Below are 26,475 nucleotides of genomic sequence, written 5' to 3' on the forward strand. Positions count from 1 at the left end.
TATACAGTCTCTGATACAGACACGGTAAGATATCCATATTACAGGCTTTTCAGCCAACACCGTTTTGAATCAAATCATGAATTATGATTATGAATCAAAAAATATCCATTACTCGGCTGGCACGAAGCCTGTGTTGTGTCAGGGACTCCAAGAGTTACATGTGCGCTGCAGCTGCAGCGGAGTTCCTGCCCCCCTTCCTCCGGACAAACAACCCATGATTTCACTCTAACACATACTATTTACAGTTATTGTGAATATGTTATTTGACGTAACATTGTATTTCCATTAAATTAAAGCCCTTATTGGTGTTCTTTGCTTATGGAGTTTATGCCCTCTTACAGAGCTGCCAACTCTTACACAATGAGAGTGAGACACACACGTCCACCCCCTTTCACATGCTATCACGCTACACCCCCAATTTCTCACTCCATCAAATCCAAAACAAGAAAAAAACTTGTAGGAACTCGCAAAGAGGGCCGGTCAAGTCACCAGCAATATCGTTTGGACTTCCTTCAGAATTTTTCAGAATGAGAGTTCTTAAGGCAGATCTGCTGATCAAATCTGCCTGACTTGTAGGGTTGGGATCCAAACTCAGTTCCAAATTAGAACCGAGTAGCCTACTTAACGCCAGGTATCGGTTCCTAAACATGACATAAAAATTAATTAATGCAAACAAAGGCTATATATATCTGCAAGGCTGTGACTTGTTTGGCTATCTTCCTGGACCTTTTCTCATCTGTCAGCAGGACCTGTTACTTCACACATCAACACCACAATGAGCTGGAGAGCCAGCGTGCATACTAGCGTGTTACAGCCATATAGTCTATGGTCACAGCCATACTGCAAACCCTCCCGAATTCACAGGAGATTCCTGTTTCATGCAGCCCTCTCTCAGTGTCCTAACGGCGTCACATTTCTCCTGTATTACTCCCGATTTAGAGACCTGGGCCATTCGCGTGCTTTCTATGGGAAACCGGGGTCATGTCTGATCCAATACGTTATACGAAAGAGGGAAATTTGACCGCTCCAAAAATTTCACTTTTTGTCCTGTGTTTTACCAAACATCCGACATGCAGCAGCTGGTTAGAGAGTTAAAAAAAAATGCACAGAAATAGGTAGCTTTACTAGATAGCTTTTGTCTAGCACACTTATTCCTTTGCGAATTCAGTCATTACACACACCATTTATTGGGCAGTACATTACTGACTAGTGATAAGGTCAGCAGCATGAATGTGGATGGTCACAAGGTAAACTGAAGGCAGCTAATTACTTCACATATTTTTTCTGATAGAGAACTGACATGTTAAAGCAGCTAGCTTCAACAATAAGAAATGTGATTATCAGTAATTTCTGTAACATCCAAAACTTTTCATGATGTTTATGTCACTAAAATAGTTGAAGATGTTTTAAGATACAGTCAGGGCCATATGTATTTGGACACTGACATAATTTCTGTTTCTGTAATGCCTGTAAAATATAGGCTGTGATATATTCTGCTAAAAACACTGATGGGTCTGCAAAAGAGTTGAATAGTTTTTATTTCAACAATATGATGATTATGTGTCCAGTCTGAGGTTTGTCAGCAGTGGTGACACCAGACCTGCATACCAACATCAGGAGATTGGTACCCTGGGTGGAGTAACAGACTGGACCTCAGTGCTGGGCCGTAGGGCTGAGGTATCAAAACCTCATCCATAACCAGGTTTCAGCTGTGGCCTTTCCTGATAACATAGTTTACCCATGAAATGGCAAAAGTATCTAGTGTAAGAATGCAATAGTGATTTTGAACATGTGTATGCCTTTCCTGGCCTGCTTTCTGCCATCTCTCTCTCTCTCTCTCTCTCTCTGTAGGAGGTTGAACTTTATTTGAGGACTGCTCTGACATATTATAATAAAACAACACATTTCTTTCTTGGCTGAGCAGTTATTGGCATTCATTGATACTGACTTATTATGCATGTTTAAGTAAATGCATTAACTGAAGATAACATTAGGATGTGAGCTGTGGGGGGGAAAAGTATTCAGATCCTTTACACAAGTACGTGTACAAATACACAGTGAAAATACTCCAAAACCAGTGGTGCACTATAAACCTTACTTGCAGTATCAGCATCAACGGCTGAGTAAGTGTGAGTGTACACACACTTGTGTTTCTTTTTTCAGTCTACATGCGCAGAAACAGACATACAACTAAAAGAGGGCCAATTTAACTGAAAAAAACGGTAAATGAACAATTGACAAAAAGGTGTAAACTGTAATACAGCAGTGCAGTGGTTCACAGTACAAAGGGTGCTGGAATAAATATGAAATGGAATGGAATCATGAACATGAGGTTGATATGACAGTAGGCCTATATACGCTTCATACAGTGATGCTCATATATGCATTAGCGATGATAATATTATGATAGTATGTACTTATTATGAGCAAAACATAGCCTACTAAAATCATTAGTAAAAGTATTGATAGTGCAGTAAAATATTCCCTATCTGTGTTTTATGTTTGATGTTTTTGAATAAATATTCCTGTTGCATTAATATGTATGTTGGATGTTATTGCTGTAGGCGTTTACGGTTCTGTTCGGTTCAGTTTATCTCCTTTATATAAAGGTTTAAGCAATGCATCATATACTATAAAATCAACATGTGTTTGTAATGTGGCTGTCCCGTGAGAACCATGTAGCTTTTAAGTACAGTATTTAGTTACTTTACACCGCTGGCTGTGTGTAATTATGACCATAGAAGCACAAAAAAATATAAATGCGTACATACTTTAAATGAATTTACGTTATGAGAACAAATCTCATTCCCTCCAACCACAACAGAGTTCCAGAGCACCACGCCATGATACAGCTGCTGGCAATCAGGAAGGCCAGGCTGCTGTTGTCGCTGTCTGCATCAGTAACATAAATATACTCAGCTGTGATGACTATTTCCTGTCCCTCTGCACAGCTGAGAACTGATTTCAAACCAGCAGCCAACACAGGGACCTCATCATTGATTGGCAACACCTGGAGATAACATGTAGTTGCTTTAGTAAAACAATGCATGCTTGAGTTTTTACTTTCTTTTCTCTGACCACAGAGAAAGACTGAGAGTGGAAAGCCAATGAAGATTGTAAAGTTGTGTTACTTTCACACACAAGCACTGAAGCCAAGTATACACTGTGCAATTTTAGCCTGTTTTTGACCCAATCTTTTAGCCACACAACTCATTTTTTGAGCTGGACTAAATTTCAGCCTCACTGGGTGTTGTTGGCCATGGCAACATGATGCTGGACAGAAAATATGGAGGCCAGGTTGGTTGAGCTTTCACTATTGCACGCATTCCTCGTTGATGTTTCCTCCTCTCCCAAGTGCACTTATAGGGCCGATGGAAGTGGAGGTGGATTTTTTTTTCTACACCTTACAATGTGTTTTGCCTAAACCTAATCATCCATGACTTTTTGTCTAATGCTACCCATCATGACAGTTGCATTTGTTTTCATGCGCTGTTGTGTAAACATAATGACTGTGCAGTGTGATCCCACCATGTGCATTTGTTGACATCACGGTAACGACATCACAGTAACAGCATCCCGGAGCGCAAACAGCTGATGCAGAAGGTTACCCTCAACATCATAAATAGACGCGTGATGAGTTAGGTTGAGAACGTGTTGCACAGAGACCTAAATACCTGCAGAGCTGGCCTGACACACCAAACCTAACCAAACCAAGCTAAGCCAGCAGATGACTGCCAAAAAGGGGACTTGTGATTTTTACTTTTGTTTAGCTCTGTTTTGGTCTTAACCAAATCCTGAGAAAAGTATCTGGCAGTTTGATTGCCAAAAGATAGCAATAATAATCTGACAACTTGATGGCAGCTTTGCTAACTCCTCTGTAAGGGAAGTAGCTGTTGGCTCTCCAAAAAGTAGCTGGAAGTAGCTAGATGATGTAATCAACTAATTTGCATAGCATGCAATTCTGAAAGAAGCTAAATGAATAGAAAAGGCTGACCAGGTAGTTTACAAACTAACTATTTACGTATTTACTTTATTTGGTAGCCATATAACTATAATGTTATCTTTTTTCTTTTCTTTTTTAGTGACCCAATGAAAATAGAGCAAAACAAAAACATGGTCTTGTAGCTTATATTTGGCCAGAGGAACAAGGAGAGAGACAAGGAAATGTGTGTGAGTGAGACTGACTGAAACAAAGTGAACTGTGTGAGGGATTTTGGGGCAAAAATATATCAACAAATATGTACTGGGCAAGGGCTCTGCTGTAACTGTACAAAATCTCATCTGACAGCAGTAAGTGTTCAGGGCCCAGCCTGCACTGTCCTCCTTTATCTATAGTCAGAGGGTTGGTAATGACCTGAAACAGAACGCATCATTCAACATTCTTTCCACATATTCACTTATTCACATGGAAGAAATGAAGTAGGTGTGTTTGGTGCAGTCACCTGCGGTGAGAAAGAGAAATGTCCACCGGCATCACAGTGACATGAAAGCAGATCCCAGTGACAGTTTTGCCCAGGTGGTTGGTTACAGAGAGAACAAACTGAATATACTGGGGGTAAGGGCCTATGTCCATGACTGGAGGCATATAGGCTACCTTCATGAAGTTCACTGCATGCTGGAAACAAACAACAGAATATAACAGATGATATATGACCTTTTAGATATAAAATGCCATCACTTTATCACTTTATGCTATTTGATAATTTTGTCATAATCAGTATACAGATTCTTGAGTTATGGCCAAAAACATGTTTTCCAAGTTCATGGTGACTTTGGCCTTTGACCATCAAATCTGAATCACTTCATCCTTGAGTCCAAGTGGACATTTGTGCCAATTTTAAAGAAATCCCCACAAGGCCCTCTTAATACATCATGTTAACAAGAATGGTACGTACGTACGGAAAACTTGAAAACTTAACAGGCTTGTTAGAGATAAACTGTGGCTTGCCTGCAAAAGTGAACAAACGCAGGGGGTCGCAGCAGGAGGAGGGAGTGACAAAAAGTTTCAAGTCGGACAGTTTTCTGACTTTTCCAGAAGCCACTGTTTATCATTTATTACAGTGTTATCAAATCTGTCTAAGTTTGTTCATAGTCTCCAAGTTTTATGATTACGACATCGTAACCAATTAAAACCTTATGCGAGTGATCTGTGAATTCTGTTCAGACCTGCTACCCTTTAACTATATAAATAAATCATCAGCGTACCATCAACCACCTTAATCTCTCAAGATTATTGTCATCCACTTTAACATGATTTCAGAGAAAGTCAGGATAAGTCTGACACAGTTCTACCTGGCATACATTGTTTGACGATTGCCCATGATCGAATCTTTGCCAATTGGGCTCCGCTCGAACAAGCCTATTGCTATTGCTGGCATAGAGGCATAACAAACGGATACATTTTGGACAAGCTAGTCTCACTCATAGATTAATTAAATAATTAACTTAACCACTGTGAAGTCACCTTTTGATACGTGGACTCCTGTTTTGAAGCCTTGAGTTTCACATTTTGTCTGTTGACATATCTTTTTTTTTTGAGTCAGAGGTGACCATATTTGGACAAAAGGGGGAAGAGCTAAGACTAATGCTAGCTGTTAGCTTAGTTAGCCATCGCATTTTAAGCTATGTTGAACTTTGATAATGCTAACATCAATTTTTGCTAGCTAAAATCAGGCATAAAATCATTGAATTAAATTGTTCATACCAGATAAACTTAACATCTGACTCCTTAAAAGGTCTTTTGGTGCAACCAAATACTGAACAAGATATATCTAGGTTAACCAAAGGCATTAAAATTAACTTTCATGGACTGAAAACACACTGATATCTTGACAGCTACAGCTACACCTATACTCTGTGGATCTGGAGTTGCACTGGTTACAGTTACATTATCTAACAAACACTGTTGAGACCTATGGAAACATAAGGAAACCACCTGTCACTCAAAGCAGCCTCTCCCTTAGATATGTGTAACTTTTGGCCTTCCTAAAATGTAAACAGGTGAGTTATAGAAATTCTATCCCCATACAGCTGTCATGAAGAAAGAAATTAGCTATAGAGACCAATTTTAACATGGTGGTCTTTGGTATTGACTTACTCTTGTAGCCAGCCTTAAGTAGACATTTGAGGAGCTGGCGATTCAACACTGTCTTCATTTCTCAGCTGCAGAAATTGCCGCTTGGATCTCGTTGCATGTGCTTATATTGTTTGCCTGAATAAAAACTAAAATAATTACCTGTGTGAAGAGCCTCAGTACTGGTGCGTTGGAATCTTTGATGAATTTGGGTATGCTGTCGACTAAGAACAACCTCCCAGCATCAGGACTGGAAGACAAGAGATGATTCAGACAGAACCTTTTCCCACTTTTTTTGATCTTTTTTTCCATGACGAGTGGATTTGGATTTTAATAACAGAAACTATGACAAAATCTAAGTTTCATTTTCGTTGATGAGACGAGACAAGATGAAAATGTCAGTTGACTATTGGACAATCAAACTGAGAGGAGAGGAGAAAAGAACAGCCAACACAGCCCTGCAAACAATTGTTTTCTGATGCTGTATGAGCAACACTATGAGATTAGACCACCCCCCGGCTGGCTGGACACCAGGATGTTTTGCAAGTCAGCAAACACTCACACCAGAGCAGCTTCAGCTGTTGGTGGGAGTTGTGAGTTGTAGTTCAGCAGAAAATAAGCAGCTGTGTGTGTCTGAGTGTGGATGATGGAGTTGTTATCTGTATCTGTGCAGTTTATTTGTTGCTGCGGATGCTGTTAGCATTTAGCTCTGTTTGTTAATTAGTTTATTAGTTTATTAAGATCCCCATAATTATTCATGCTTGTGTAGTTCCTTTATAGTCAAATGTTGGCTTTTTATTTCTGGTGATCGCTTTTCAGCTTCAACAATCATAAAAGCGATGTTCATTCATGAAGATTATCTTGCTGAACATGTCTAAGTATAATAAAAGTTTGTTGGTCATGGAGCTTATTCTGCAATAGTCCGAAATATAATGGAAAAATCCCATAGGCCTTTGACGAGGGCACTGAGGCGACAGTAACTTCCACGTAGGTCTGCACAAAAAGGTCCTCCCTTGGGCACTTTGCATAAAGTCTATGTACCAGACATACAAATGTCACATCTGGAGTTGAGCATCTACCCAGTATCAAGTAGGCCTAATCAGAATCTTATATGATTGTGATTTTATGTGAAATCCATAAACATTAAAATAAGCTACTGTTTAAATTTAGCAATTCAACAGTCTGTGAAATCAATTTTCTTTCTCTCTGATAAGAGCTTTATGTTTTCCTTTAACTTACTGAGACTATGGAGAAATGGGATATAGTCATTTTGCACGATATATATGATATTTAGAGTAGGAAGATGGTAACCCGTATTGATTAACTTTTCACAACACACAGCACATCCACTGGACCATAAAACACCATCTGATCATAATCAAAATGAATGAATGCAGTATTGATGGGCAGTGGCACAATCATCACTAAAAGAAAGCATTATCAGGGGAAAAAAAACACTGGGCATTGCCTGGACGGAAAAACACCTTTGTCACTGACATGAGTAAATACAACATCTGCTGTCACAGTGGACGCTGCAGTGGAGGACAACAGGGATGTATGTAGTAATATCCTACATACACATGAATTCCAGTACATTTTATAATTTTAAAGATATTAGGTTATTATCTTGTATTATCAGAAACTCTGTGCTGTGCAGCTGCCTCGGCTCACAGAGCAGAGAGCCGGAGATGACAGCAGGCAGACAGGTGTCAGATGTGTGCACAGCACTTAAGTGAAAACACTGACCATCACAGACAGCCTGTGACAACATCCAAAACACAGCAGGACACATAACAAGTAACATCACCGTGAAAGGACAAGAAATAAAAATAAAGACCTTTATAAACAAAAATTACATTTTTGTTGATGAATTTAAGACTTTTAAAGGCCTCAAATTTGACAATATTAAATTTAAGGCTTTTAAATACTTTTAAGACCCCACAGGTATGGTGGGCAATGTGCTGCTATGACAGTATGACAGGTAATAAAGCTTTGGTTCATGATGCATTAGGGCACAGAGACTCTGTGTTTAGCAATGTGACGATGCTTACATACCCATGTTCCAGGACACCCTGGGTGCGTTCGTGTCTGCACAAAGTATGAGAAGGGGAAGTGCTAGTTCAGACTACACACAGAAAAAGAAAAAAAGAATCCCATGTTTTTGTCAATATAGCAAAATGTAATTTAGCAAATTTGGGGAGTGGGAAAGTATTTTAAGACTGGCATTTCTCATGTAGTTTATTTAGTCCCAAATATTTAAAAGCAAAGGCCAAAGGAACAAACATTTGTGAGGAACAAGTCAAGACTGTGAGAAAAAAAATGTTTTGTTTTTTTTTAATTTAAACTCTTCTAAACTCGTCAGTACTGAAAATGGACTTAAAGTATTTTGTGCTGTCATTTAATGTATTTTTAACATTTACACACATATACATACCAATGGAGCAACCAGCAAGAACAATCTGGGGTTCAGTAGTATTGTTCAAGGACTGGATGCGTCCACATGCGGAATGGAGGACCACTGACCTTCCAACTAGTGGACAACCCAATCTACCCCAACACTACAGCCAATTTGTTAAATATATTATGATATTGCAGTTTCAAGTATAAGTATATTGTTTAACAGAGCAGAGGCACGTTATTTAATTAATCCAGAATCCAGTGCTGATGTTGCTGGTGCATTGGCTATTTTGCCAAATTTTGTAATTTGGAAAATTACTTTGTCAGATCCGCTTACAAAGCAACCAATGCCAGCTTAGTTACAGCTAGCATACTGTCTTTGCTTGCTCACACTTTACCACTTGAAAAATGCTCTGAATGTTTGTAGACTAGCTTGTCAATAATTTTCTCAGCTAATACACAAGCAAATTTCATGACCTTTCCTGGCCTGAAAAAACAAGGTTGTGGGATTCCATGACCTAACCAGGTTTTCCATGAAGATGGGACCCCTACTTAATGTGCAGCTTCATCTGCACTAATCTGTATATTACTAGTGTTTATGCAGTACACATAACCTTAAAGTCCCTTCCTAGTCTCTATTTTTAGCATTTTTTTCAACAGCCAAGCTATAGACTGAATCACAGTGACAACAACAAATGTCACCTCCTTGTAGAAAACTGACTACTGTTTTGAATCGCGGAGAAATATAAATTCAGCAAACTTCAGTCGTGGCTGTAACATATAAATATAGAGTTAAACATGGTTGTCTATCTTGTCTGACCTTTGTGTTGTGCTTATTTTATGATGTGTGGTTTGCCAATGTCTTTGATAAACCAATTCTACCGGCACTAAAGCTAAGCAATGCACTGTTGTGGATGAGGCCGCAGCAATACACATTTTACCCAAGTAAAAGAAATAGATATCACTCTAAGTGTATGCTGTATTTGAAAATTTGCTTCAATTTAATTTACACAATAGCTGATTGAGGCAGCAGTAGACCAGAAACTCTGCCATTCAGTTAAGTGAAATGATTTTCTCGATGGAGTCTGTTGTATTTGATGTAACGGTGTAGGTGGGCCTTTTTTAGGTGTTTAAAACAAATCAATGAAGGCAGAGTTTGCTCAGCACTATTTGATAATATGTATGTGATGCAGCGATTTTCTACCTGGAGGTTATTGTAAATAAACATTGTGATGTGGTCTATAAAATTCCCCCAGATTTTCAATTGAAATCACTTCATTACAAAGAGAAAAAGCATTGCCAAACATCATGTCAAGTATCTGTAGGACATCTATTTATTTATGTGGTTGTTTTTACATTAATTTAATTTAATTGTGGTATTTTGTCATGATTGAGCTACTTTCTATTGCAAATATTTTATAATTAAGGTACTCAAAAAACAAGTAGTTACGAAAGAGTTAAGGGAAAACTAACTATTCGTTAATGGTCAGTTCTTGTGTAACTCCCAATCAAATGTCATACAGTAGCTATTCAGTAGTTAATAATATGTTAATTGATAATGATTTAAAGAACTGATGAGGAATGAATGAGTAACTAACTGTTAATTAATGGTCAATTCCTGAGTAATTTCCAAAATTAGTTGATTAGTAAAACGAGTGAGGGAACAAATAAGGGATGGCCTAATAACCAGTCAATCAATTGTTATTTACCAGATGTAATCACAGTGAAATGTAATCCCACCGGCCCCTGATGAGCCCAATAAGTAACATTTATCAATAATTAACAAATAAGCAATAATATATGCATGGTTGGAGGGGGCAGAGATCCTATTCAGGATGTCAGTGGCCCAAGAGCAGAAGCTAGTCCTGAGCCTCTCAGCACCAGCCCATTGCACCTGGCACTTTATCTTGACTGTAGCACAGAGAGAAAAGCATTTGGAACCCCAAGCAGATCAATGTGGCCAGAACCACAGCCAGTGTTCAGTCCCTTTCTGTGCACTTCAGCACTTTCCCAGATGCAGAGATAGTCTTGTCCATTCCAGTAGTCTGGATTGAAGATGGTGTTTACCCTCTTCACCCTTTTCTAGATGTTCCTGGAAGTTCCACAAAAAGCTCACAAAAGTGCAGAGTAACAACTCAATCACTACTAACTGCTTTAACAGTCCCCTTTTTGTTCTATGTCTAAGTGGTTACTGAGTACTGAAACTATTTATTACATGACCATTAGTAATTCCTTTTGTGTAGGACTGAATTAAATGAGTAGTTACTGAGTACTGAATCAATACTTATTACCCGACCATTATTACCCATTTTGTGTCCCCTAAAGTAAAGTGTAGCATCATGCTGAGTAGTTAATGAGTACTGAATTGTTACTTAATTTTTACTTGGCCATTATTTAACCTTTTTGTGTTCCCTAAAGTAAAGTGTAGCGACATACTGAGTAGTTAATGAGTACTGAATCGTTACTTACTTATTACCTTCATTATGTTTTGGCAGTCTTAAAGGGGGCTACAGTCTTATTGTTATTGTTTAACATCTCACTCTCACAAGAGACCGTTCCCTCCTGCCTCAAGACAGCCATCATTGCTTCTATACCTAAAAAAAAAAAAAGGAGGCAAAGACACACACCCCTGTCTACATCAGTGGAGCTGAGGTGGAGCAGGTGAACAGCTATAGGTTCCTTGGAATTACTATTACTGAGAACCTATCGTAGTCATCGCACATCACCACCCAGGTTAAAAAAAGCACAGAAAACTTAGGAAGGCTAAATTCCAGAGCAAGATCCTGATTAACTTCTACAGAGGAGCAATAGAAAGCATACTGACTGGAAACATCACTAACTGGCATGGTTCATGCACAGCCCAGGACAGGAAGGCTCTACAGCGGGTGATTAAAACTGCTCAGAACATCACTGGTTCCCATCTACAGAGCATCAGTGACCCTGTTGAAGTGAGATGTCTGCACAGAGCCCAAAGGATACTGAAAGACAGCAGCCCACCCCAGCCACAGTCCGTTCACCCTTTTTTCATCTGGAAAAAGATACAGAAGTATCCACTACAGAACCACCAGACTACAGAGCAGCTTCTTTCCCTAGGCTGTGAGACGACTGAACTCCTTCAACGCCAAAAGATGTAGCAGGATTTAGGATCACCTTTAAATTTCATTTCTTCTTAAACTACGTTTATGACAATTAAGAAGTTACCTTGTACCTTGTACCTTTGTGAAGAACAAGAAAAATGGAGAGAAAGAAGAAGAGGGACTTATGATGCCCACCCTGAATGAAAGCCCTGTTGTTCCTTCTAACCTGTTGGACATTATCAGTTGCAAAGCTGGTTAAAGCGATGTACTACAGCAAATTGCAGCTGTGTGGCTGCAGGCTTAGCATGTATCATGTACTGCTTCTGCTAAGCCTGTGACAGAATGGTTGCAATCTGCTCATCCACTCAGAGCAAGATGACAAGAATGTAAAGTCTGTAGAAGATGATGAGGGCAGAGCAGTTGCTGAGGATGAGGTTGATGATGAGGATGTGTTTTTTAGCCAGGTAAGACCGTACTGATCAGGTGAGCTTAACATTGTATTTCTCTCCCTGGTTCAGTCTCAACTCACTGCCAACCCAAATGGTTTCAGTGGGTGAGAGTTACTGGCTTTGACAGACAGACTCCTTCAGCCAATCCTGATTTTAATATAGTTTAAAAGTTAATTCGACCCAAATACTTTGATTCATTATTTATAGTTTTAAAGGTTGATTGCACACAAATACTACTTTCTTCCAAGTACTTATGGTTTTAAAGACTTATTCCATCCAAATACCACTTTGCCTTGCAATTCACCTTGGTTGCCAAGACTCGCAATTTGTATAATTAGCAGAATTAGCTAATTGTACTCAGGAAAAAAAAAAATGTACAGTTGAGACCTCTGTGTAAAAAGTGCCCTGAGAGACAAACAGAGACTTCTGTTATGATTTGGTGTAATAAAAATCAAACTGACTAGATCTCAACCAGGTATTTTGAAGAAAGAAAAGAAAAACGCATGACACAAGGATGACTCTGGGGGCAGATTAAAGATATACAGTATATTGCACACAAAAAACAACAACAAGCAAACAATGATTAAAAACAATAAACTTTTTCCTGACCCTTCAATATTCAAACCTCAGATTGTAAAGTAGGTTACAGCACTTCTTACCACTTGAATGGTTGTCCATCTGTCTTCAATTGTTTTTCTATCCCTCTGTTAAATTCTTCCACTTCACCGAATTAGTAAAACAAACAACATAATCATTGCTGGGTTAACAAAAATATTTTATTAATTTTATATATTTATTTAAAAAATGATATTCTCTGTCCATGCCTCTGATCATTAAGCTTAGTTGTATCTCTGAAATTACTTCATATAGGCTATACATGAACATGACCGAACCAAATGTGGTTATGTGTTGTGTTGGTCTGCAAAATAAACTACAGTACTGTATATACACTGTAAAAAAAAATCCCGTAGTTTTTACGGAAAAAAACTGGCAGCTGTGGTTGCCAGAGAAATTCTGTAAAAAATACAGTATATATGTAAATACAATTATAAAACAACCTGTATATTTTACAGTTAAAATCTGTATAAAAATACATTTTTCACTAGTAAATCCAACAGGTTTTTTTTGCTAAATTAGCATGAACATGCTGCTTTTAAAACAAAATAACTCAGTAAAATGCAGTGCAGTTTTTGCTTACTTTACATTAAATCCCACTCAATTTAACGGAAAAAAAACAATATTGAACTGTAAAAACATCATTAAAAAACTGCTATTGAAATGAATTTTCCTGTGAATTCTACGGGAAAGTGATTTATAATTTAATGTCTTCTACAGTATTTATGAGGGGTTTTTTTTAAGTAATAGTAACATCTAAGAACTGTAATAACAAAGGCATAAATCTGCACTGTATGAATACTTAACATCAATTTCAACTATAAAATATTAAACAGAAAAAAAATTTCATTTTTAAAATCTGGATTATTGCTCATGTTCAACACATTACAGAGACTGGATATTTAAAAAGCACTGTGTTGTCATAGACATGTGACTTTTACCAGTAATACAAAATAGTGTACCAAGATTAAACATTGAAAGTTATAAAGCAAAGATTAACCCTGAGAGTTACTGTACTGAAAAAAAAATCATAAAAAGTAAGTTGCCTTTCCAAGAATTTATTCAAGAGCAGTGATCAACATCTGTTATTTCCCAAAACATGCATTTGCTACATGAATTTCACAGAGTAGAAAGTCTGTCAGATTATTTTACTGGGACTGAAAAAGGGCAAGAAAGAGGGAGAAGACTTCCCCTCTTTTTTTTCTATAAAGAAAGTATTAAATGAAACATCCTTGGGTGATTATTGCATTCCTTTTCAACATACATACATGCATACCAATACTTTCAAACAAGCTTTCTAACAGTAAACTGACTGTTCAACAGGCATTTGGTTCTGCCAAAGCTGGAAAAACACAGTTGGGCTTTATAACAGCGATTCTGCTCCATTAAGGTTTCCAGCGATAGTGATATGCAGCCAGCATGAACAATGGAATGACCAGTGTGTTTTTTTTTTGTCTCATTAATCTATAACATTTTAACAATACAAACTCAGAACAATTTTGTGCTGGACAGATTATGACCCAAAAATGAAATTTTAACCTGAATGATGCACATCACCACATGTTTTTAGTGTTTAGTCATACATCACATTAGAGATCTTGTGAAGATATGATGTAGAACTACAACAGTGTAATAACAATTGCATATTTTAACCAACAAAAATAAAACTTACTTGCTCTTAACAATGACAATCTGGGCAGGTGAGCTGAAACAACACTTTCAACTTAACAATGCACAACATCACATGCCTGACAAGTCTTACTTGGTTTCAGTCCTTGTTCAGATATCACGCCACTCATGATCAGAAAGTTCCTGGATCAAAGCAAAGACTCTTGGGTTCACGTGAAGACGAGACGTTCGGGTCTTCTCCACTCTGGTGCCCTTCTCTGGGTTGATGGAGAAAAAGCACCTTGGAAAATAGAAAAACCAGATGTCAGTATCAATTCACATCCTCAGTAACAACAAGACAAACTTCCCATTTTTATACTCAAACATGTATTTATGTTGGATAAGGCCTATCCAAAAAGACTCACCTCTGCAGAAACTCCAGGGTTGATGCCAGCTCTGATGGGTAGTGGATATTAAAGCAGTAATAACTTCCAAACATCAGGCACAGGGCGGAAATGAAGGAGTGGATGTTGTCATGTACAATGTTTTGATCGACGCTCAGCATAAACCGCCTTGAAGAGTAGCAGGAACTTCTTAAAAAAAAAAATTAAAAAATGAATAAAAAATAAGATGTCTTCCTGAAGCTGGGGCTGGGCGATATGGCCTAGAAATAATATCCCTGATTTTTTCAACACTGGATTTCCGGTTTTAATCAATTTTTTCCTCTAAAAAAACCCAAACAAAAAAAAAAAAAAGTATCATAATAATGAAAAAAATCAAGTTTTGCCTTTATGTTGTCTAAATATTTCCCTCTTTAAGTCAAAGTCTGTGTCATAAAGGTTGATTATGTAGTTTAAACATAGGCAGGTGTGATAAAAAATGTGGATTTTTTTTTGAAAAAAATTAGGGCTTTAAACCCTTTAAATGCCAATTCCATAGGATACATAACTGATTTGGGGAAAAATACAGACAAAATGACAGATTTTAATATGAATAAAAATCAGATGTATGAGATGTTTTATTTACTATCACAGTCTTGGTTAAATCAAACTTTAGTAAAACTAGTGGTTATTGTGCATGATTATTATTTGAGCAGCATCAGATTACCAGACCCACACACACCAAAAACCAATAACCAAAAACACACATCACCACAATTGCAGAATGCATGACTCTGCAGTGTCCTGGCTGCATTCAAAAACGCATGGTTATAATGGGAGTAAATGGGGACCGAAAGAAATAATCTTATGCTGCAGATAAAAAATAATCACGCAACAAAGCCAATGTTAATATAAATTTTCCAACAGTGAAAATAAACGTTTCCTGTTTTAAAATACAGTAAAAACTATGTTTGATTAAACAATTGATATGCTTCTACAGTAGCTAAAGTTGTGGCTTTTAACAGGACCGAAGGGACAAGAAATTAAAATCTAGTTCAGCAGGAAAAAAAAAAAAATCATGCATTAAAGCCAATACCTTTACGAATCTTTGACATATCCAAAAGTGTGACAGCACATAAAAAAATCTCCATCCCACGATCACTGTTCTTACTGAAAATCAGTCAAGTGTAAGTGTTTTTCCCCAAATCAGCAACATATTCTATGAAATTGGCATTTAAATGGTTAACTCCATATTTAAAAAAAAAAAAAAAAATGTTGTTATTTTTGATCAGGACTGAGCTTTAGGAAGAGATTTGAGCAAAAAAAAAAGAAAAATTCTCGAGAAAAAATTAAAATCTGATGCCACGAAAAAAAATCATCATGCACCAAAGTCAATGTTTTTACCAAACTGAGATATTCAAGACTGTGAAAGACACGTAATATATCTCCAGCCTCTGATCATTTTTTTAAATAAAAATTTGTAGCTTTGTGGGGGTTTTTTTTCCAAATTAGTGACATCTCTTGTGAGTTTAGCATTTAAAGGGTAGAATCCCATAATATAAAACAAATCTAATCACATTTTTGATCAGGGTGGATGTTGATGAAGAGATCTAGGTAAAAAAAATATTCATGATTTGTTTACAGTAGCTAAAATTGTGGCTTTAAAACTGTAAATTCAGGGCACAAAGATTTTTTTAACGGTACCAAATTTAGGGCAGGCTGACCACTGTCTAGTAGTTTATACAACATACAATTTCACTTCAAACATGCAAAATGATTAATTTAAGAAGTGAGCAAAAGACAACAACAATGTGAAACAAGAAAGCACCTTACTGGTCTGAAAAATGAAAGACCTCCAAAAAAGGAAATTCACTTTAACTTACCACAAACAACAATGGTCGGAGTCAGGGGCACTTGATCCATCTTCACTTCCCCTGCCAGGCATGTGTCTTCCACGTAGCAGAACATCACGTCTTCCTTCTCATCAAAGTAGGCCAGCAGAAGCAGAATCATCTCCTTGATGTCTTCAGAGCAACCGCTCAGATCTCCCCTCATCACTTTATATCTTGTTGAAGCCTGTAGGAACTTTTTGTTTTTGTTCACAGCCACAGTATTCATGTAGTTCAGGAGCCATTTCCCCTTCAGATCCACATTCTTTGTGAAGGTTTCTTTCAGCCCAATTTCAGTTAGCTCCTTGAAGTGGACTGCCATGCCAAGTTCACTGAACCAAAACAGCCACTGTTCCAGAAGGTATTTAATGTTTTTTCCCTGGTTTACTTGCTTACGCTGTGTGTAGAAAGTCAACTTCATCAGATGTTTGACCTCTTCTGGATCTGCATCAGCTTGCTGAGACATCTTCTGGAGTTTGTCTCTTCTCCTGCTGGCTCTCATGGGTCTCACCACGGGGTGGGAATTTCAAATCCCAACTAATGCACCCATAGGTGTCCCAGATGGCTGCTCTTTGCTCTGGAGGGACTTCTTCTGTATCATACTCATCAGAGTGATGCTTTCGTTTTCTTATTTTTGGGGTCGTACATCGCTTTGAATTCTCTATCCTGTTTTGCAATTGCTTGACTAGAGAGTGATAGCCTGGCCCAATCACTTCTCCCTCTATTATATCTTGCAAAGACTGTGGATATTTTGCCACAATCTTTTTAGCAACTTCAGTGGTGCTCCTTTTACTTACGGAAGAACTCTTCTTCAACATTTCACGAACCACAATCCGAACCATCTCTCTTCTCATTTGTGGACTTGGACGTTTACCTCTCTCCAACAACTGCATCAATTCCTCTGGAAACTCCTCCCATGGGATGACAAAGGTGTCCACCCAGTCTCTGGCAGCTGTTGGAAGAGGTTGAAGATGAGCTTCTGGGTGATATAGACAGCAATGATGAGGGATGTCCTGGCGAGGCACAGGCAGGAGAGCTGCTGGTTTCTGGAGTTTGACCTACCAACACATACACACAATAGGAACACTTTGTTAACCCTTCGATGTGCACCATGGGTCTAAAGTGACCCTGAATTTTAATTATCTGTATCTTTGCCATAAATTAATTTCATCATTCAGTCTTTAAGGTATTCCTTAATTAGCTTGTTTTATCATCTTGTATCCGTATTTTACTTTTCTCTTTTTTAATAAAACCTTTTTTTTATCACTACCCCTCTAATGCGCAGCATGGATTTAAGTACAGTTCAGTTCACAATTAGACCTTAAAAAAAGATGAGGACAGTAGTCAAATTTGACTTTTAATACTCGGCACAACGATGTCTTGTGAAAATGACTTCTTCATTATATATCCCGGCAATTCACTGTCAGTATACACAGGTGGGGTTAATTATAAGTGACCACAACCACCTGTATAATTAATCCCACCTGTTGTGAAATTTACACAATATGGCTACTGGCTAAATAAGCCAGTCTTGGCTGAAATGGCCATATGGCGATATTAAAAAGTTAACTAAACAAACAGGCTAATGCAGCTGGAATGTCATAAACCTATTGTACTTAGCAAACATTACACATTACACAGTTATTGTACACTTTGTTAAGCCGATGTTAATTTTCTTGTCCAGTTCAAGACAATGTATCTATTATAAGGAAGGTTTTACTCCCTATCTTCAAAAAGTGTTGTCCAATTCGGTAGGTGGCTCTGTGGCGAAAAAAAACTAGGGTCCTGAAAGTGCAGCCTTCTCTTCTGCAGCTGTACCATGCACGTACATCCATGGACAGAACAGGATGACAGTGTTCGGGTGAATCCAGCAGGGGTCAGTAATGCAACTTCAAGGATGCTAACTGCCGTGAAACCCCATAGAAGAAGAGAAAAAATCTGATGTTGCTATTGCTGCTGCTGTTGTTTGCGGAGGACTTCAGATTTTCTTGTGTGAGATTAGCTTGCTGTCAGTGTGTAGGTAACACACGGTTGAACTCTGCGGTCTCTCCTCTGCTGCACACACGAGTAAGTATCTCAAATCCACTGATATTGAATGAACTGTGTGATAAACTGTCTCTGAGCACCGTCACAGTGAGCTCGCTAACGTAGAGTCCTCCTCTGCTCTCAGGCACAAGAGTTGAGCTGTGAATTAGCTAACCTTAACTTGGGCTGTCGCAGTCAGTACTTATGCGTTCACATCACGTCATACTGATATTTAGCAGGAACTAACCACCACTAATGTTTCCCAGACTGTGTGTTTTAATACTGAACTTAAGCTTTTCTATTTGGTGTAGTTTGACCAAGGAGCTAATGCTAATTTACGCCACAAGGCCAGGTTAGGTCAAAGGCTTGGATGAAAAATCTGAATGAACTCCGGAGGGCAGGATTAATATGGAGACAGATCTGCTTCAGTATGATATGTGTGAAAAGAGCAACAATCCGTGTGTAAATGTGTAATCTGCGAATGTAAAAGAACTTCCACAAAGAACAAAAAAAGTTTTGTAAACTCATTAAAATATTTTGCAATTATAACTCAGATCTACAGATACACAAATAAAAAATCTACACAAATTCCACAAATTATGAAAAGTCTGAGTGTACATAAATTGCAAGTGTTGCAAGTTGCAGAAGTGTAGAACTGATATTTACAAATAAGTGGATCTACAAATACCAGTGAAAGTTGTAAATATTTGAATATATTAAAAAATGCTTTTTATTCATTTATAAATTAAAATAATGCATTCACAGATTTTTTTTATTTGTATTTGTAGGGTAACTTAGTGTATTTGTATATTCATTTTATATTTGCATTTTTTAAATTTTATTATTTTATCTTTATTGAGCATACAAATGTTTTTTGTTTTAGTAGAAGGTGTTTTATAATTACAGATTACACAGTAACACACAGGTTGTCCATATGATTTTAAAAATAATCCAAAGACAAATCTACCTCCAGACATATACATCGTTAAATCCTCAGCAGAAGTCAGCAGCACACCATATGTCATAATAGTTTTGATTAGAAATAAAATATTCACAAAAGACTCAACTTGATTGATCAACTTTTTGAAACCAAGAGTGACATCACAAACTTGGTAAGAACGGTTCCCCAAATTGCAAGAAATTAGTATATTTAGAAAATTAATTTAAAAAAAGAATAGGAAAAAATTAATTACATGTTTAAAATCAATGTTACAGAGATATCATAATTTTTAAGCACTTTTCCCAGGTAATTTACCTGTTTGTTTTTTGTTTTAATTCCTTTTTTTGTTGTGTGCTAATTTTTTTTAAATGATTTGGTAATTTTTCCTTTTTTGCTAATTGCCATTTTCCCATGTTTTTGAGACCTTAATTTTAGGGAGGTAAACAGTTTTGTCTTAAAAACTCCTCTGTGATTAAAAAATATACAAAATTGTCACACTATAAAACATAGCCATACTAGAACAGCCTTAAATTAGCAAACTTTAGATTTTATCGCAAACTACAAGGTCAGATAGTATGCAAAGAAGACAAAAAAAATCTGAACACCAATCAATTTCCGTCTTTATAAAATGTAGAGATCAGCAATAGTTGTTATCAGTTCATTTCCAAATACATTCAATGTTTTATTTTATATTGTCATATTAGACCCATGTTTTCAAGGTGAAGTACAGGTGCTGGTTTCTGTGGCTGTGTCGCATTATACTGTAATGACAGTGGTGTGATAAATTGACTTTGCACTTTGCAGCAGACCTTTAGTCTGCTTGACAGCCAAATATGTGGAAGTTCAGGATCTTTATCAGTTCACCTCTCACATACATAACGTCTCCCAAGGATCTAACTTGTCGTAGAATCTGATTACTTGTAGTAGAATCTGATTTTTTTCCCGAATTCTTATTCAGCTGATGTTAATTTTCAAGTAAAGCAAGTAAAGCTCGTCTAAGACACATTTTAATTAACAATGTGTTAACAGTTGTTTCGTTTAAAGTGTAACCAGATTGCTAAAGAGATTTAGTTATGTAAGGTTTGTAAAACATGGGCGCAGAGTTCACTAACCCTCAGGCTAATCCATTGCCACACTGAGTGTGGAAAGACCTCAGATTGTAGACTCGGCCTTGAATTTAACCCTTTAAAATAGAATCAAATTGGCTTGATCTCTGTCAAAAACATGGAAAGAAGACAGTGAGCAATTTCAGAAGGAATGACCCAAAAATTGGCAAAACAAATTGGGAAAAAGTACAAGAATATTACCAGGAAAATTAGTTTTAAAAGGAAAAAAAAGGTAACTAAGTAAAGTAACGAAATAAAGAAAGAAATGATCTGGAAAAATATATAATAATAATAATAATTTCAATGATCTAATTATAATAATTATAATATAGTTCTCTGGACATTTTCACCAAGCTTTTTTAAAAATAATTTTCCAAAACTACTTGTATCTTGGTAACTGTTATTGCTAAGGCAAGCTCATTGCCATTTTTCCCCATGTTTTCAAAAGAACACAAACCACTTTCAGATTCAAAAGGTTTAAATACTTGTGAAGGCATCTGAACACAGAACCAAAAAAAAGAAATGTTGCACCAGGTTTCAAAGGTTTACTCCTTTATGCTTTGTACAATCACACTACATCCCTGTTCAACTAATTTGGTCTGCATGTGCAGTTATCATGTTTGAAAAATAGAAAATATGTGTTTAATTTCATCCCAATTTCTCTGTTGTTTATTGTCTGGTGTTTAACAGGCTCATATTTGTGCTTTAGGTTTGAGGAGGATGTCTGCCACTGTGAACCCTTTTCAACATATAGTTGAGCCTCTGGACCCCAACAACCAAAACCAACAGTTTTATAATCTTTCCAAGCTCGGAGACCCCAGATATGGTAACAGTGAACCTTTGATGAATGTAGATATGAAACTTCATGTCAGGGTAACTGCATGGTCTTAATCATAAATTTGTTCTTTGTGTCCCTCAGAGCATCTGCCGTTCTCCATACGGGTCCTCCTGGAGTCAGCTGTCAGGAACTGTGATGAGTTTCTGGTGAAGCGCTCAGATGTGGAGAGCATCCTCAACTGGAAGCAGACCCAGACTCAGACAGTAGAGGTACCCTTCAGACCGGCTCGGGTCATCCTGCAGGACTTCACGTACGTGCATGCTGTTTCTTTGCATCAGAAGGTCACTGAGTTGCTCCACAGGTTTTTAGAAACAGATGGAACAGTTTGCAAAGTCATGCTGAGTGGAACAAAGTATGTTTGAACCCATTAAACATCTTTATCAATTTCACACATCCAGGTGACAGTCACAGGGAGCACCACTCCCTATGTGAAAACAGTAGCTCACTGTTATCTGTGGCTCCGGGGGATGATGTCATAGCCATCAGCATAATCTCGGTTTGGTCTTGTATATTACGAATTCAAAACAGAAAGCCTGTGCCAAAATTTGGCAACTTGGAATATTAAAGACGTGGTTGTTTATCAGGCAGAGTGAAATTATGGTGCATGATGGGAAATGTAGGATCGAGTGTCTCTGCATTTGTATTTTGGCCTCTGCTGCTTCGATTTGGACCATTTTGGGGAAATATGTACCTAATGATCACAACTTAACGGTTACACAATACAGCAATTTGTATTAATGTCAACAAATCTCATGTGCAGAGCCAAACCAACACGGAATGTATCCTGCTCTCAACTCAAGCGTGTGTATTAAAGCCTGATATATCGTATTCTGTGCCACAGAATTACATTGCTGTCCAAAAGTCATTAAAAACACATCAGTGAGTCTCACTTGGTCACATGTTCCTTCATCACCATGACTACATACACTGTCATTTATTTGGAGTCCATCTCACGTACACGGTCCTACTGCCACAGATACTCATTAAGTGATACTCTCTTAAGAGGATGTGTATTCATCCTCTGTCAAAAATAGTCCCATGAAATGCACTTTTTTATTCTGTTTGCTTAATGTCTAAAGAAAACTAGAGTGAGCAGCTGTTTTTTTTAATTAATAAGCTTTAAAAAAAATATTTATTTTTGACATCTTCTAAATGCCTGTGTGCCCCTTTGCACCATGGGGACCCATGGCAGCAGTGTACTATGTGGAGCTCTTCAGCTTTTTTTTTGTTTTTACCTCAGCAGCAGTTTGTCACTCACTGGATGGATAATTGATCTGTCAATTTATTCACAGTGGATTAGATTACATCAATGGATGAGAGGAGCTGCTGTGTTTAAGTGAAAGTAAACATTTAGACACAGCAGAATGAATGTGTAGGTGACTTTCTGCTGCTCCGTCAGTGCTCCAAGAGTTCTATAAATGACCCAACAGTATATATTCCAAAAGCACTTGTAATGAACAGCCTAGCTCCAAAAATCTATTTGTGGCAACCCACCACAAATAAATAAATGTGTTGGAAACCCTGCATTATTTTCAGCTAAGTGATGACTAAGTGTAAATGATGATGATGATGGTGAGTGTCTCTAAACTGTTGCAGTGGTGTCCCTGCTGTGGTGGACTTTGCTGCCATGCGTGATGCGGTGATGAAACTCGGCGGTGACCCAGAGAAGATTAATCCTGTGTGCCCTGCTGACCTCGTCATCGATCATTCCATCCAAGTGGACTTTAACAGGAAGTAAGAGCAGGTTCATCAAGCTCTGTCCACCATGGAGTCATCACCCCATGGATAGTGTATTATTCTCCATATTGAAACTATATGACAGTGACTTATGGCCTGCAGGCCAAATCTAAGAAAATTCCCACTGGGATTGTTTTCATCTGTGTAGTATACACAAGGTGCCAGAGCGTATAAGACGCCATCAAAATAGAGCTTGTTAATCAATCCAGTGGAGGATCCCCCATATCCCCTAACAGAGGTCCTAGCTAAGACCCTAATGTCCTAAAATTCGCCAGAAATCCTAGAAATGTCTCCTAGAAGTACCCTGTAATCCCAGAAACATCCCAGATGAACTAAAATCTTAAAAAAAGTCCTAAAATCCTAGAAATGTCCTAAAATCCCAGAGACGTCCTAAAATCCCAGAAATGTCCTAAAATTCCAGAAACCTCCCAAAATCCGATAAATGTCCATAAATCCTAAAAATGTTCTCCAATCCAAAAATGTCTTAAAACTCCAGAAATGTCCCAATATCCCAGAAATGTTGCAAAATTCCAGAAATGTCTTAAAATCCCAGAGACGCCCTGAAATACTAGAAATGTCCTAAAATCCTAGACCTAACTATTTTATCTAATTTTAGTCTCTTTCTCGCCAACGTTTAACACACTGGCTGTTTTTCCTTTAGGTCTGACAGCCTTCAGAAAAACCAGGACCTGGAGTTTGACCGTAACAGAGAGAGGTTTCAGTTCTTAAAGGTATGATATTTGAACAAACTCAGTATCTGAGGTAAAGGTAAAATACATTTTTTTTAACCCCTTAACGTTTCGTCTGTTTTTCCCAGTGGGGCTCTAAAGCCTTCAGGAACATGAGGATCATCCCTCCTGGGTCAGGGATCGTTCACCAAGTCAACCTGGAGTACCTGGCTAGAGTGGTGTTCAACTACGATGGGTACTTCTACCCCGACAGTCTGGTGGGCACCGACTCCCACACCACAATGATTGATGGACTGGGAGTGCTGGGCTGGGGTAAGACAGTGTCTTATCTGGATTTGCTGCCCTAGATGTGGTGAAGATTTCAAACAGTGATTATGTGACACAAAAGTAGAATTAATGCCATCTCCAAACTTATCATCTCTTTACATTGAGGCTATTAAGCCAGCAGGCATACATGAGCAGATGTAAGCCACTGTTTTCAATGGTTCTTTGTTACAATGCGTGCACACTGCAGGGCCTGCTCTTTGTCATTCATGCAGTACAATGGGTAAGCTTCTAGCTAATGATTACATGACAACTACCAAAACAACCTGACTTGAACTGATCATTGGTGGTGTCCTTGTAAATACAGGGTTTGTATGGTGATGAAAAAAACTGGAAGTCATGGACTTTGCAAAAGGCAGTTCCTAGGCCTGAAAAAGTTTTGGAGAACTACATATGCTCCGAAAGTTTTGGAAAAGTTGTGGTATTTTGTTTCTCTTATCAGTATAATAACACATGATGTGTTCAGACTGTTGGAAATTTTATAATTCAACATGTTTCTCTGTTTTTATAGTTTAAAGACAAAAATATCTCCCATTTTTTTTCTTGAAATATAAACATTTTTTTAAAGAAAAAAATTTTTTAAAGAAAAAGAAAAAAATAATGATTAGTACCTCTTTGTTTAAATATTCAGTTATTATTCTGTTCTGATTCTTCTTTTTAATTTTTATAAAGCTGCTATATAGTAATGACAAAGAATCAATAAGGAGTACTGATGTATGGTATTTGAAAATTTGCCTTAATGTCATGGAAAAGTCCTGGAAATGTATTGGTAAAAATGTGTATGACCTCTATGAATACGTTTTGTGTTTAACCCTTAAGGTGTGGGTGGAATTGAGGCGGAAGCAGTAATGCTGGGTCAGCCAATTAGCATGGTGCTGCCTGAAGTGGTGGGATACAAGCTGTCCGGGACCCCAGACAAGTACATCACCTCCACTGACATTGTCCTCACAGTTACTAAGGTAATTACAATCTGTTTTACAAGCAAATGACCAAAAATATTACATCCCAATTCCAAAACAGTTGGGGCGCTGTGTAAAACAAAAAAAAAAAACAGAATACAACAATTTAAGATTTCTTTTAACCGATATTCAATTTAATACAGTCCAAAGACAAGATATTTTATGTTGAAACTGATCAAATTTATTGTTTTTTGTGAGAAAAAAAAAAAAAAAAACGCTCATCCTGATGCTTGAAACGTGTGGCAAAAAAGTTGAGACAGGGGCAACAGAAGACTGGGCTCACACCTTGGAGAGCTGTTGCACCAAATGGATTGACATGAATCATGGCTCCGCAATGAGAGATGCCGATTAAAACAAAGGAGAGGATTATCAAACTTCTTAAAGAAGGTAAATCATAACAGAATTTTGCAAAAGATGCTGGTTGTTCACAGTCAGTTGTGTCTAAAATCTGGACCAAGTACAAACAACATGGGAAGGTTGTAAAAGGCAAGCATACTGGTAGACCAAGAAAGACATCAGAGCGTTAAGCTGGTCTGAAGTCAGCAGTTTCTGTTTTTCAGCTATTTAAAGGGGGGATTATTCAGATCGTAAGATGTGCCTGCATGCGGCTCAGATGTTTAGATAAGTCAGGTGGAATATCATGAAACAGCCCTCAAAGTCGGAGCATTTTTTGTGGCATGTTGTGTGTTGCACAGCATTGATATGCGTCATGGATGTCTCTTGGACATAGATGAAGGCACACTACAGGACGTAGTAAGTTCGTGAGGCTGAACTGCGTGTTGCTTTACCTCTGCTGCTTTTGGTGGGTATCTACTACTTCCGAATATGACCTGCTTATGTGCCTTCACCTCGTGCACAAGCAGAATATCTCTCACATATGTAAATCGCCAAATCCATCATTTAGATCGCAATCCTCCAATTCTTGATGCACCTGGCTTTTAAAGGGAATGGGAACTGACGCACAGATTGGTTTATTCATGTACACGCCCATGACTAATTCAGAGACTAAATACAACCCCTCCGTGCCATGCGCCGCACCTGGCAACCACATTAATCACTGTTTAACTAGCAAAATGGACTCTGGCACGCCCTAAATGCATTTGTGCCATATGCTTTAGAACATGCACTATAGATTGTCTAAATAGGGCCCAGTGTCCTCAGTTCCCAAACACGAAGTGTTGATCAAAGAAATGGTGATGTCACACAGTTGTAACCATGCCTCTTTCCCAACTTTTTTGGAGCACGTTGCAGGCATCAAATTCAGAATGAATATTTACAAAAAAACAATAAAGTTTATCAGTTTGAACATGAAATATCTTGTCTTAAGACTGTATTCAATTGAGTATAGGTAAAAAAAAGATTGAAAGTC

General features: G+C 37.8%; 2 protein-coding genes across 3 annotated transcripts in view; one reads left to right on the forward strand and one right to left on the reverse strand.

The window, feature by feature from the left end:
* Positions 1 to 14,390: 14,390 nt before the first annotated feature.
* On the reverse strand, positions 14,391 to 17,540 carry LOC148185577 (uncharacterized). Its single transcript, XM_088074019.1, has 3 exons — positions 16,479 to 17,540; positions 14,645 to 14,809; positions 14,391 to 14,520 (listed from the first exon to the last, which is right to left on the reverse strand). Exons 1-3 carry the CDS (start codon positions 16,988 to 16,990, stop codon positions 14,391 to 14,393), a joined length of 807 nt encoding a protein of 268 aa, XP_087930145.1. The 5' UTR covers positions 16,991 to 17,540.
* An 877-nt stretch (positions 17,541 to 18,417) lies between these two features.
* aco1 (aconitase 1, soluble) overlaps positions 18,418 to 26,475 on the forward strand; it is a 30,672-nt gene continuing 22,614 nt past the window's right edge. The window contains exons 1-7 of one of the 2 annotated variants that reach the window (XM_088073271.1): positions 18,418 to 18,555; positions 21,269 to 21,385; positions 21,479 to 21,647; positions 22,994 to 23,131; positions 23,796 to 23,865; positions 23,952 to 24,135; positions 24,967 to 25,106. In XM_088073271.1, coding sequence (XP_087929397.1) covers positions 21,280 to 21,385; positions 21,479 to 21,647; positions 22,994 to 23,131; positions 23,796 to 23,865; positions 23,952 to 24,135; positions 24,967 to 25,106 — 807 coding nt within the window. In that variant the 5' untranslated portion in view covers positions 18,418 to 18,555; positions 21,269 to 21,279. Of the gene's footprint in view, positions 18,556 to 21,249; positions 21,386 to 21,478; positions 21,648 to 22,993; positions 23,132 to 23,795; positions 23,866 to 23,951; positions 24,136 to 24,966; positions 25,107 to 26,475 lie in introns of both variants that reach the window. The other variant, XM_088073270.1, reaches the window with a different exon arrangement.

Source organism: Plectropomus leopardus, chromosome 23, assembly GCF_026936395.1.
Source record: "Plectropomus leopardus strain MGB_pleo_1.0 chromosome 23, ASM2693639v1, whole genome shotgun sequence".
In the NCBI taxonomy this organism is placed as follows: Eukaryota; Metazoa; Chordata; class Actinopteri; order Perciformes; family Serranidae; genus Plectropomus; species Plectropomus leopardus.